Source organism: Protopterus annectens, chromosome 3.part1 (genome assembly GCF_019279795.1).
Source record: "Protopterus annectens isolate FY-2018-M chromosome 3.part1, PAN1.0, whole genome shotgun sequence".
NCBI lineage: Eukaryota > Metazoa > Chordata > Ceratodontiformes > Protopteridae > Protopterus > Protopterus annectens.
This window is the reverse complement of record NC_056732.1, coordinates 1066928913-1066943198: the sequence shown is the minus strand read 5'-3', so window position 1 is coordinate 1066943198 and position 14286 is coordinate 1066928913. Positions and strand designations below refer to the sequence as shown.

At 37.4% G+C, this 14286-nt stretch overlaps 1 protein-coding gene across 1 annotated transcript; it reads right to left on the bottom strand.

Moving 5' to 3' along the window:
• Positions 1-6232: 6232 nt before the first annotated feature.
• On the bottom strand, positions 6233-14035 carry LOC122797750 (xin actin-binding repeat-containing protein 1-like). Its single transcript, XM_044066274.1, has one exon. It carries the CDS (start codon positions 14033-14035, stop codon positions 6233-6235), a length of 7803 nt encoding a protein of 2600 aa, XP_043922209.1.
• Between the last annotated feature and the right edge of the window lie 251 nt (positions 14036-14286).

The window sequence follows — 14286 nt, the reverse complement described above, 5'->3', positions numbered from 1 at the left end:
ATATGAGTGGTGATGTGTGTGGTGGTACAGTGGTAGTGGTTGAGTGCAGGAATGGTGGAGGTTTGGTAAGATGTGATGTATGCAAGGAGTGTGCATGCAGTGACTATAGGTATGGTGTGCTTGTACATATTAGCTGAGTAGGAGGGATAGTAGTTAGAAGTTGTAGAAGGAAGTATAGGTGTGGTGATTTTATAGGTTGAAGGGTGGGAGGGGTTACTGTTTGTAATAAAGGTAGGACCACTGGGGGTTGGAGGGAATTGGGGGAAGGGAGAGGAGCGTAGCGGGCAATAGATGAAGGAAGACTATCAGTAGGTTTATAGGTTATAATGAAAAAGGACTGGCCCTGATTAGGCTGCAATTGTTCTTGTTGGGAGGGAGAGGATCAGAATAGACCAGAAAAGTGGTGGATAGCAATAGTATGATGAAAAGGGCTGGCCCTGATTTCACAGATATGCAAGTCTACAGAAACAATAAGAAAAGGCAGCAGTTACTCTGACTTGCTTGTTTTGCATACCTGTCTTATTGAAATAAAATAAGCCAATTTTACCAAGGAGTTATGTGGAAATTAGGAAGACAAGAATTTATAAGAGAAAAGGTTTAGTAGAAGTAGAGAAACAGCAGAGCATACAAATGGTACAGCATCTAAAGACAGATTGCAGTTAGAAGTACAGAATGGGGGGGGGGCAGCTAATGTTCTGAAACAATAAGAAAATCAGTAGGTACTTTGGACTTACTTGTTTTGCATACCTTTCTTTTGAAATAAACACTTGTAACCAGGAGTATGTGGGATTTAGAAAGACCACAAGTTATAGGAGAAAGGGTTTAGTAACACTAGAAAAACAGCAGGGCTTTCAAATAGTTGAAACAGCTTGCAAAGGGAGACTGCTGTTAGAAAGTACAGTATGGGGAGGGGTAAACTAACGTCTGTGATGGAGTGCTTTACTTAAAAACAGAAATTAAACAAGGGCTACCAATTAATTTTGTCTGGAGGATAAAACATACGTTTTGTATATTTTGAAAATAATACTCAATCCAAGGTTGCCTGGTTCTGTTAAAGAGCACTGCAGGCCAACAGATCGAACTTGGCTTGGTGGGGATCCAGGGAAAGTAGAATTAAAAGGAGAAGCTGGGAAGAAAAATAATCAATATTAATACAAAATACAGCAACTGTTAAGAAAAAAAAAACAAAGCTGTTAACAGAGGAGTGGAAAGAAAAGAAAAACCAGGTAATCTATACACAACTAAATACCTCAGTTTGTGATAATGTGAAAATGCAGTTGCAAATATATAGGAATACTGATACCAATTAATTGGTATAACACATTCTAAACCAATAGGTGAGGAAATGTACACACTAATAACTAGGCATTTCTAAAAAATGCAATAAAGTGAGCAGCAAAGAAATAATATTCTAACAATAAATGCTCTACACAAGTAAAACTCTAACAAGTCTATACACAACAGTATCTGAGCCTACTAATACAATGGCTAAATAAACAGTTCCAAGCAGAGTTACTGAAAATACTGTCTTCCATAAAAATACATGTCTAGCTTCATTACACTTTAAAATGGTGTAAAGCAACATCAATACATTTTACAAATGAAAAGAAACAAATATGAAAAATAACCTTAGGTATGAGCACTCCATCCAAAGAGACAAGCAGCTACACCAAGAGGATTTTAAAAATGGCCCCTGTAGCTTAAAAAAGATATGTTAGGCTGTAATAGGCCATGTGGGGGAAGGGAGGACAGAATAGACCAGAAAATGTGGTGGATAACCAATAGTATAATGGAAAGGGCTGGCCCTGATTAGGCTGAAATTGTTCTTGTAGAGAGGGGGATAGTGAGGATCAGAATAGACCAGAAAAGTGGTCTATAAATAAAAATAAATAAATAAATTAAATGCAATACTATATGCAAAAGAGCAAATAAAAGTGTACTTAAATTCAATTATACATCCAGCTGAGGTAGATGTTAGCCGGCCAAAACTCTGATATTAAGCAGAGATAACTCAAAATTACCACTTATACAAGGCAAGACAGGATGTTAGTGATGAGCTAAAACTATCCCCCACTGCTATCAATGGCTACACAGAAATTCTAAAAAATACTCTGTAGAGAGACAGCCACAACTTCAGTTGAGTTAATATTCAGTGAAAAACACAAATAAATAAATTAAATACAATACTATATGCAAAAGAGCAGATAAAAGTGTACTTACATTGACTTATACATCCAGCTGATTTCAGGTAGATGTTAGCCGGCCAAAGCTCTGATAGTAAGCAGAGATAACTCAAAATGTACCCCTTATATAAGGCAAGACAGGATGTTAGTGATGAACTGAAACTACCCCCACTGCTATCAATGGCTACACAGAAATTCTAAAAAGTACTCTGTAGAGAGACAGCCACAACTTCAGTTGAGTTAATATTCAGTGAAAAATACAAATAAATAAATTAAATCCAATCTTCTTCTTCTTCTTTCGGCTTATTCCCGGTTAGGGGTCGCCACAGCGGATCACCTTGTCCGCACATTGAATGGCAGTGGAGTTTTACGGTGTCGAGTTGCCAGCCCGGCGCCCAACCTTCCACAGAAGGCACACTCACACGCACACCTACGGCCAATTTAGAGTGTCCAATCCACCTGCAGCATGTCTTTGGGATGTGGGAGGAAACCGGAGCACCCGGAGGAAACCCACGCGACCACAGGGAGGACATGCAGACTCCGCACAGAAGGCACCCCAGCCGAGAATCAAACCGGAGAACCTCTTGCTGTGAGGCAGCAATGCTAACCACTGCACCACCGTGGCCGCCCAAATAAATTAAATCCAATACTATATGCAAAAGAGCAGATAAAAGTGTACTTAAATTCACTTATACATCCAGCTGATTTCAGGTAGATGTTAGCCGGCCAAAGCTCTGATATTAAGCAGAGATAACTCAAAATTTACCACTTATATAAGGCAAGAAGGATGTTAGTGATGAGCTGAAACTACCCCCCCACACTGCTATCAATGACTACATAGAAATTCTAAAACGTACTCTGTAGAGAGACAGCCACAACTTTAGTTGAGTTAATATTCAGTGAAAAACACAAATAAATAAATTAAATACAATACTATATGCAAAAGAGCAGATAAAAGTGTACTTAAATTCACTTATACATCCAGCTGATTTCAGGTAGATGTTAGCCGGCCAAAGCTCTGATATTAAGCAGAGATAACTCAAAATGTACCACTTATATAAGGCAAGACAGGATGTTAGTGATGAGCTGAAACTACCCCTACTGCTATCAATGGCTACACAGAAATTCTAAAAAGTACTCTGTAGAGAGACAGCCACAACTTCAGTTGAGTTAATATTCAGTGGAAAACACAAATAAATAAATTAAATACAATACTATATGCAAAAGAGCAGATAAAAGTGTACTTAAATTCACTTATACATCCAGCTGATTTCAGGTAGATGTTAGCCGGCCAAAGCTCTGATATTAAGCAGAGATAACTCAAAATGTACCACTTATATAAGGCAAGACAGGATGTTAGTGATGAGCTGAAACTATCCACCCACTGCTAACAATGGCTACACAGAAACTCTAAAACGTACTCTGTAGAGAGACAGCCACAACTTCAGTTGAGTTAATATTCAGTGAAAAACACAAATAAATAAATTAAGTACAATACTATATGCAAAAGAGCAGATAAAAGTGTACTTAAATTCACTTATACTTCCAGCTAATTGCAGATAGATGTTAGCTGGCCAAAACTCTGATATTAAGCAGAGATAACTCAAAATGTAGCACTTATATAAGGCAAGACAGGATGTTAGTGATGAGCTGAAACTACCCCCCACTGCTATCAATGGCTAGACAGAAATTTTAAAAAGTACTCTGTAGAGAGACAGCCACAACTTCAGTTGAGTTAATATTCAGTGAAAAACACAAATAAATAAATTAAATACAATACTATATGCAAAAGAGCAGATAAAAGTGTACTTAAATTCACTTATATGTCCAGCTGATTTCAGGTAGATGTTAGCCGGCCAAAGCTCTGATATACTAAACTAGTCCCTGCTGACTTACAAAAATGCAAGGAGATGAGCAAGGAATGCAGCTTGTTTTCAGCAATGGCATTATTTTAAAATAAGTAAGGAACTTATTTGTAAATGAATACCATTGTATAATAGTTACACCCTGGCAAGACTGATGGTAATTTACATTTTAAGCCATGCTGAATAGAGCTCCACCTTGTCACATGGATTAGACCGTCATTACTTCTATGTGCTGTACCGTAGGTAATGTAGGAATTGCCCATTCATTCAAAGTGTATACTGCCATATTACTGAACAAGTAGAGGCCTTGGTGTGCCATACATAATGGTCTAAAGGTGATATACCAGTATGGCAAAAGGAGGTTGAGGTTAACTAAATCTGAGATTGCGTAGATCAAGTAGCTTCAGCAGTGAACTGAACAGTGATGTCATTGTAGGACTACTTAACGAGATCAAAAAGTGAACACCATATATAGATGCAAACAATATTCTTTAGCATGACTATTGATCAGCCTGATGTGGTTTAACAGATGCTAATATAGAATCTGCATATCAAGCTGTCTGATGATACATGAACTGCCTTATTGTACACACATCTGTATAAGGAGACTAGAATGTGCCACACCAAAGGGCCTACATACCTCATATTAATATAAGGAATTTCATGCCAGCAAATCCAGTTTTCCTGCATCGAGCCAAATCTTTGCACTGCCTCTCTACTTATTCTTTAATGAAAATGAGGTTCGAACTCCGGGAGCACAACTCAGTGCTCTCCATAGGAAATTGCTGTTGATGCAGTTTCTCTATATGTGCCAACAGTGATTCCTTCCTTTCTTTCACAAGATTTTTACCTTCCTCATGTTTGTACAGCCATGGAGTTGGTATTTATCCATCTGCCTATCTGGTTTCTCTATATAGACCAAATATTCACTTTGTCAACAGCTTTCCTGTCTGTCTTGTTTAGTCAACAGCTCAACTGGTCTATAGTGGTCGTATGATCACTATAACAGCACAGTTGTGATATTTGTCGTTTTCATGCTTTTGTGTACTGTTAGAACTGGTTTATTTAAGTAGCAAGGGGTTTGAGGGTGCAGGATCTCATAATAGGGCTACAGAGGGATCCCCCTGCAAAAATAAATAAATAAATAAAATATTTGTGGTTTGCATGCACCAAGTTGGAGTGTGTATATTTTATTGTTAACATTATGTTCAATATTTTGTGGACAAGAATCAGGACTGAGATATTTTGCAGCACCAGTTATGTTATATACTTCCATATATATGCATATTATTTGGGGGTGTAAGGGCTTTTTCAATCAAATGAAATGAAATGAAAAATGGCATATTAAAAGGGGCATGACATGAACTACATAATAGAAATTATGCTGATATTAATAGAAATCAGAAGCATAAGAAAATGACCGCAGATTGAAGACAAACTGGACATTTCTTGTGACATATTGAACTGAACATTAGTATTTCAGTGAATGAAACTCACTCAAAAACAGAGAACCAAAACCTGTGTATTCTGGAATAGCGCCCATAAACAAATAATAACAATAATAATAATAAACTAGCTAACTACATCTTCTTCAGCAATATGGCTTCAGTAGCTTTCCTTTAATAATGTGCCATTTGGTATGTGACATCTCTGTGTCAGATAATACTGTTTTTTTTCCTAAAAGTAGCTTTAACATTTCCAGTGTATGCTGCTAACAACACATTTATATACATGTCTTATAACCACTCAATGTAAATTTGTTTTTACTGTCATTAATCTATCACTGATATGACATGCATTCAAATTCAAAATGTTAAATGTTAACTACAATACCTTTAGCTCTGCAGACTGCAGATATGAAACATGCCCATGAAACTTTTAGAAAAGTATTTATTGAGAAAATTTACACAATAGAAAAAGATATATAAAAGCTTATTTCTTAAAGATTCAACATATTTCTTAAAACTCAACATACATTTTAACACTATGGTATGAATAAAAACATTACAGTTCAATATTTGTGTCTATCGATATAGAATTGTATAAATAATGGAAATATACAAAACAAATCTAAAAACTTTGCCATTGTATAAATAGATGTATTATATAAGCATCTCTATTCTTTATTTTGCATAATGAAAAGGACTTTGGCCTAAAAATATTCTAATAACACACGTAACCATATTATTTCTTTACAGACTTTGAATTTCCAAAAGTGACAAACACTAAACCACTTTCTTTTAATTTGCTTGTAGGCTGCGAGTTTTCTGCTTGATTATGTAGATGCCTTCTAACAAGTGGAGGTGTCATGACTTCACATCCGTACCGAGGTGCAGAAGGTACCACTTCATAGGTCGATGATGTATTTGTTTCGGACTGTTTTGTAACAGTCCTGGATGTTTTTGATGTGATTATCTTGTTTCCAAATGGATCTGTTTCTTCATATTTTTCAGAAACAGTCTTTGTTCCAATCTTTTCTGCACCAGCTGGTCTTGTTTGGAACTCAAGGACACTTTTTTGTTTCCTTGTTGAGGAACTTGGACAGCTATTGCCTGGAAATGTTTGTGCATAATCAGACATCACTCCTTTAGTAGAGTCAGAAGTGATGCCTGTTAGTTCATTGGAAACTATATGAGTGTTATTTGTGCCATACATTTCAGGTGTTTCTAATTCTTTTCTCATGGATTGTTGATCTTTGGTTAGTGGAACAAATGAAGTCTGGCTGTCCCTAGCATCAGGACACCTCTTATTAGATCCCGAGAAATGACTTCTCGATTGTGGAATGTCAGAAATATTAGTTTTTGACAGTTCATATAATGCAGTTTTGCCTGACCCAGCTGATGGTGACTCGCATGATATACCTTGAGGAGAAGTATTTTTAGGAGCTCCATCTGGTTTTCTGGCTGCTGATTCAATACAAATATATGAAGGTGATGAAGGAGAGTTAACACGTGGCTGAACCACTTGCACATTTAACAATGGCTCCTTTATTTCTGACTCCACTGTGATAGTTGTTCTTTCTCCCACATTACAATTCAAAGACTGGTTTGGTTTGGTTGTGACAGGACTAATTTTGGATACATTACTTGTGGGCAGAGGCTCTTCGGAAATTTTAAGAGACTCTTTAAAAAGTCCAGAAAGCCCTGCGATATCTGACTCAGACTTTAAGTTTGATACAGAGTATAGCGCTTTTTTAATGGCTTCTTCTATATCTAAAAGCCTAGCAAGTGTCTGTTCTTTTAAGTTAATGATTTCTTCACTTGCCCTTTCAAGATCTTCAAATGCCAGTTTAACTGATGAAACATTTTCAGAATTCTTCTTTGTTTCCAAGTGTACAGTTGTCTGCTGTTCTGCAGGTTTCCATTGTTTATCTACCTGTTTGGTTTCTACAACCCATTCTGGAACATTCTCAAAGAGATTTCGCAGTGCTTTTACATCCACCTTACAAGTATCTTCCTCTAGCTCCTCCACTTTGGACAAAATACTTTGCAGTTCCTCTTGTTTCCTTAAATTTTCAAAGATCTCCATAGCTGCTTTTACATTTCCTTGCAGGATCTTTTCCTTGTGAATTGACAGTCGTTTCCAACGCTCGTCTTCAGTCTCCCTCTTTTGCCTTTTTTCCCTCATCATAACCTTATTCTCATTGCATGATGTTTTGCACTTTTCTTGCTCGGTATATCTATCACCACAATCTGCCCACAGTGCATGGTTCTGAATATTGCCTTGTGTGTGTGAAACAGGGTATTCCGTCTGTTGGCAAAATGATTCCACAGCAGAAGCCCTGCAATGTCCTTGTGAGTTGGAGTAAGTCATAGATTCAGTGGCCTGATTTTTTAAATTATAACAAGGGTCCTGTGGAGTTGGACTGGTATATACTGAAGTGTCTGGTGGTGGAAATACTTGACTGTTTTCAGTGATGCTGCAGCCCTCCTTTGTTGTCCTAGCCTGCCTTGTTGGCAAAGAAGGTTGTTTCTGTAAACGTTCAAAAGAGTTCAAAGTGGTCTTAAAATTAAAAGGAATATCCCTTCTTGTTTCATCTTCTTCTGTGTATGAAGATAAAGATCCTTGGATTTCATCAGCAGGAATGTCTTTTTCTGAAGATGGAAACACTTCATTATCATCTACTTGAGAATTATTTAAATTACTTGCAGATTTATTTAATGCATCACTTTCCAGAGTTTTATCAGCTGTAGATGTTATATTTTGTTCCTTGCTCTTCTTGTACTTTTCTTCAGCAATTTGAAGAGGGGTTTTTGTTACTCTTTGGGGTTTGTTTGCTGTGCCTGGGTGTTGCAAATTTGTATTTACAGATGAGGAACTCAAGGGACATACCTCATACTTAAAATGTTGATGTTTTGAACAATTTGAAGAATCGTATTTAATAGGCCCTTGAACTTCACTATGTTTATGTTGTACTTCTGGCTGTATCGGACTACTGTGGCATGCCTGCTTAGTGTTTGCAGGTGGCTCATGTGCTTTGCCCGGCTCAGACTGGGTCTGCCTAGAAGAGATGCTTTTAAGGTGTGCTGGTTTGGGAGGAAGTGCAGGTTTAATTCCACTTTTAGAAGTCTGCTTTTTAATATCACTCGCTGATTTTGGTGTTATAGCTGAATTTGACAGCATCGACTCTTGACTTACTTTAGATGAACATAAGACAGAAGATTCATAAGAAGAAGCTACGCATTTCTTAGAATAAGACTTTAGATTTCCTTTACCATCTTCTTCCTTGTTAGTCTGTGAGACAAGCGCATCTGTTGGCAATGTAGACGAGGATCCATGTTCAGTGTTGTTCACAACTAGGGAAGGAGGAGAGTCATTATCAGACTGTGGAACAGAAGTTATAACACCCTTATTATCTGCTAAATTAGTACACTCTTTCTTTTTATCAGCTTGATATGAGCGCCCTGCATTCTTGTATATCATTGCAGCTTTAAAGTCACCCTTGGATACATTGACATTAGACTTTTCCAAGGACTGAAGAGCTGACTTTATATTACCCCGCACAACATCCTCCTTTTCTACTAATTTTTGTTCTGTTGCAGCACTTTGCAAAGATTTTATAGCAGCCTTTACATCCCCTTTGACAATATTTTCTTGTGCTGCTTCCTCTTGCAAAGTCTGCTGCATAAACTCTGATCTATTAAAAGGGTTTACAAAAGTGTTAACTTGTTTTGCAAAATATACACCATCTTTAAGACTATCATCTGCACAATTTTCAATTTTATTTTCCTGACAAATGTCAGACAACAGAATGGAATCTTGTATTTCTTTAGTGTCACTGACCTTTTTACCCAGTATTCTGTTCATCTGTCGACTTCCAGAAGATGAAGATGACTCTTGATGTACATCTAAACTGCTTGCTTGTTTTGAGACAGATGAGCACTGGACTGATGCAGAAGAAGTGTATTTTTCTGGGGCTGCTGTTCTTTTCTGGCAAGTCTTATGTATCACACTGACATGATCTGGAACATCTACTTGATTCTGGGCACCCTTCTGAAACTTGTTTTGAACTTGCTGATGAATACTTTGGGCTTCGGCTGCAGCTTGCCTTAAACTTTGCATTGCTACCTGAAGATCATTTTTTTCTGTTTCTTCATGCTCTGTGTACTGTCTATAATTTGCATCTTTCTGTAAATCACTGCTTTTCTGTACATCTAAGGTTTCCTCTAGATTGTCAGATTTTGTTTTGGTAGATTCTGTTTCCTCAAAAGCAGGTTTCATATCTGTCAGTTTGCCAGGGATAATCATTTCTTTGTTTACCTTTCTTGACTGAATCTTAGCTTCTTCTAGTGATCGAATTGCAGCCTTAACATCACCAGAAATTATTTCTTCTTTTTCTACTGTCATTGGCTCTTCTGTAGATTGTTTGAGAGACAGCATTGTACCATCAATGTCCCCATACAAAACTTCTTTTTCGAAGCTGCTCTGGCTGGTGCATTTCTCTGACATAAACACTTTTTTGGTACTTTTAACATCACCTGGCACAACATCTGCCACAGTTTTTTCCACCTGTGCTTTCTGTTGCATTAGGTTTTGTTTTGCACCCTGTATGTCACCATGCACAACTTCCTCTTTTATTAATTGTCCAGAAGAGGTCTCCTCAGACTCTTCCTCCTGATGAAGATTTTTCAGATAATCAAGGGCTCCTTGCTCAATGCAGGTTTTGTAGAAATGCACATTTCCTCTTTCATTTTCTTCACGTTTTACTGTTGCACTTGCTTTCTGCTCCTGAGAAGAAGTGAGAAGATTTCCAATTGTTGATTTTACATCACCACGAACAATATCTGCTTTGGTAGAGGCATACTCAGTCTTGTTTAAGAGAGAATAAATACTCATATGAACATGTCCGTTTGCAGTTTCTTGAAGAACAATACCTTTTCTAAAGAATGCATCTTGATTGAAAAGTGCATGAATAGCCTGATCCATTGCATCTGATGACTCGGGCTCGCCTTGATTCAGGAGTGGAAGTTTAGTGAGTTGTACATTTCCTGTATAATCTTCTTTAACTAGTACCCCTTCAGGCTCCATGTTTGTTCTGTGGAGTACCTGCATCATAAGTCGCTGTAGATTACCACTCACAGTTTCCTGCTTTACAATATCTGGAATGTTTTGACCAATGAGCTGATACTTTGTCATCATTACACTATTCACATCACTGGTTTCAATCATAATGCCGTTTGACCAAATGACTTTATAATCATAGAGAGACTTTAAAGACTCTTTTGTACATTCTACCATAATCTCGTTTGTGTCTGTCTTAAATGGAGCATTCACTTTATCAAGAGATGTTGTTTCAAACAACCATGTTGTACTTTTGACATCAGCATGGGGCATTTCTTCAGTGCTGGAATTCATAGCTGTTTCTGAATCTTTCAAACTGTCTAGTGGCTGGGTTTCAAATAGCCAAGTACATCGTTTTACATCTCCTTTTTGAATATCCTCTCTGTGTACTGTTGATGCTGAGGAATTTTCCAGATTTTCACCTTTTATCTTATCAACTGGCTGAGTTTCAAAGAGCCATGTAGATGTCCTAACATCTCCATGTTGAGCATCACTAACACTGACTGTTCTAACATACTTTTTATGGGAAGCTTTTTGTGACTCAAAGATTTCCTTGTTTGACTGCACATCTCCCTTTTGGATATCATCTACTGTCCTGACAATGGGCGTTTGTTCATCTTTGATGGTATCTAAAGGCTCAGTCTCAAATCTCCATCTAGCTGCTTTAACATCACCTTTCTGAACATCTTCTTGTGTGACAGCTCTAATGACAAAAATCTCATCATCTGGTCTAATGGTATCTAAGGGCTTTGTCTCAAATAACCACCTGGCACCTTTCACATCACCTTTTATAATTTCCTCCTTTTTTACTGTAGTAACTTCATGGTATTGTCCATCTTTATCTCGTATAGCATACAGAGGCTGTGATTCAAATAGCATAGTAGAACATTTTACATCCCCCTTGCTTTCAGTTTCTTTTTGATTAACTATGAACTCTGACTCGTCAGCTCTATCATGAATCTGGTCAAGTGAATATGTTTCAAATACAAACCTTTTGTTTCCTACATCACCTCTTGTAATGTCTGTAATGGTGGATGCTGGTTTTGAACTGTCGGGAACTTCTTTAATTGTATCCATTGGACAGTTTTCAAAGAGCCATGTAAATCTGCGAACAGAGCCAGCTTGAATGTTTTCATCTTCTGGACTGTAAACTGAGAGTGACTTGGTAACTTCACCAAAGTTACTTTTTTGGAAGTCCTTTTTAACTTGTAACACAGTCCCTGACTCTATATTAATGTCACTTTTGTAGCTTTCTATATTTTCAGTTTTTGAGTCACATGATATACTGTCAAGAGGCTCTGTCTCAAAAATATGTTTAACATTTTTTACATCCACACCCTTTACAGTGTCTTGATATGTCCCACTGACTTTCAAATATAGCTCTCCGCTTTCTTTCAAGGTATCCATGGGTTGTGTTTCAAACATCCAAGTGTATGATTTAACATTTGCTTTTGGAATACTTTCTTTTTCTTTCTGTGTATTGTCAGTTTTTTCATATAAAGAATCCACAGGCTGTGTTTCGAACAACCAGCGACAAGTATTTACATCACCTTTTGGTGAAACTTCTTTTCTGGCTGACGAATGCTCGCCTGCCTGATTTTTCTGATAATGGATCACATCAATAGGCTGGGTTTCAAAAAGCCACCTCACTGTTCTAACATCACCAGAATTAATTTCTTGTTTTGTAATGCCTTCAATCAATTCAATTGTTTTAATGTCATCATTAAACTGGTCCAGTGGCTTTGTTTCAAACATCCACTTGCAGTGCTTTACATCACCACTAATGTCTTTTTCTCGGCTTACAGATGTTACCTCATGGTAGTTTCCACAGCCGTCTTTAATCGCATACAAAGGTGTGGTCTCAAAAAGAGTTCTGTTACCTTTTACATTTCCAGGTAGTATTTGTTGGTTTTGTGTACTGGAACTTCCATCTGTGTCTTTAATACTGTCCAGAGGAAGTGTTTCAAAAAGATGTTTATACAATTTTACATCCCCCTTCTCAACCTCGTCCATGCTTATTTTACTTTGAAGCTCAGAAGATTCCTTAAAAATGCTGTCAAGAGTCTGAGTTTCAAACACATGCTTTCTTTCTTTTACAGACCCCTTTTCACTTTCATTAAGAACTACATGCTTTAACTGCCCGACTTCAAAGCTCTCTTTTAAATTTTCCATTGGCTGTGTTTCAAATAACCAAAGTGTTGATTTCACATTTCCTCCAATGATCTCTTCTTTGCAGGAAACATTCTCTAGTGAATCACCTTTCAGTGAATCTAGTGGTTGTGTCTCAAAAATCCTTCTCTGCTTACTTACATCTGCTCCTTCAATAACATGAGTGGTAGGTAAAAAATTATCATCATCTGCAAACTCTTTAATTGTATCTAAAGACTGTGTTTCAAACATCCATCTAGTTTTAGCAACACCTCCTTTCTGACTCTCTTCTAAAGAAATGCCTCGGATAATCTTAACCTCAGAACTATCTTTGCATATGCTGCTTAGTGGTTGGGTTTCAAAGAGCCAACGTGCGGTTTTGACATTATTGCTCTGAATTTCCTCCCTGCATATGGTCTTGATTTGATGAACATTTCCAGAATTATCTCTAATAGCACATAAAGGTTCAGCCTGAAATAATTTTACAGTTCTTTTAACATTTCCCTTCATTTCTTGTATTTCTGATTGCAGCTGCAACAGGCTGTGTTCTTCAACTGAATTACATCGTCCAAGGGCATCTAACGGGTATGACTCAAATAAAAGTCTTGCACTTTTCACATCTCCTGGCTGAACAGATTCTTTAAGAACTGCTTCTTGCATGTCTCTGTCCTCTGAGTAGATTTTATTTAAGGAGTCCATTGGCTGGGATTCAAATAACCACACAGCACTACGAACACCTCTGCTGGATTGTTCATTATCAGATAGCTTTGTAGAAGTAGAAAACTGTGAACTATCTGTATCAAATGTTTGGTTTTCAAACATTACTGATGCACTTTTGACATCTCCATGCACAATGGATTCCTCTTCCTTTAACTTCTTCATGGCATGTTGTTCCCCAATAGCATCAAGTGACCAGTTCTCAAAGATCCAGCGCATTGACTGAACTTCACCAGGAAGTACTGTATCCAGGTTGACCAGTGTCTGATGGTCAGGATCATCATCATTTAACATTTCGGTTAGTTCCTCATTCAAAGCCTCCTCAAAATTCTTTCTTAGTTCAGGATGCATATGTCTGTATAACCTTCTCACTTCATTAACTTGACGCTGTTGGTAAAACTTTGAAAATGTTTCTTTTGGGGGAACTGGTGGCAAGTTTTCTGCACAGCCAACAAATTCAAGTGTACTTTGTAATGAATCTGGAGGTGGTGGTGGTGGAAATTCATCAGCTAAATTATGTTCTTTTACACTGGATGATCCTGTCTTCTTATTTTCTGTCATCCTTTCTAAAAATAGAAGACATATCCAATTAATTATAGTCTTCTTGTCTGCACTTTTTGGTTAGTAGTGAAATAAAATCTCTTTGTTCATGCACTTGAGGTTGTAAGAGTTGCATTCATACCTTTAATTCCAAGACGAGCTGGTTATGAGTCTCAGTAATAGATTAAGTATCACATTACGACAAACCATCGCCAAATGCTTTGTTAATATGTTAGGTTCATGCCACCCTAAACGATTTCATCAGTGATTCT

What these genes read in the sequence shown, in the direction of transcription:
- LOC122797750 (XM_044066274.1), bottom strand. Translation starts at nt 14,035, where the DNA reads ATGACAGAAAATAAGAAGACAGGATCATCCAGTGTAAAAGAACATAAT.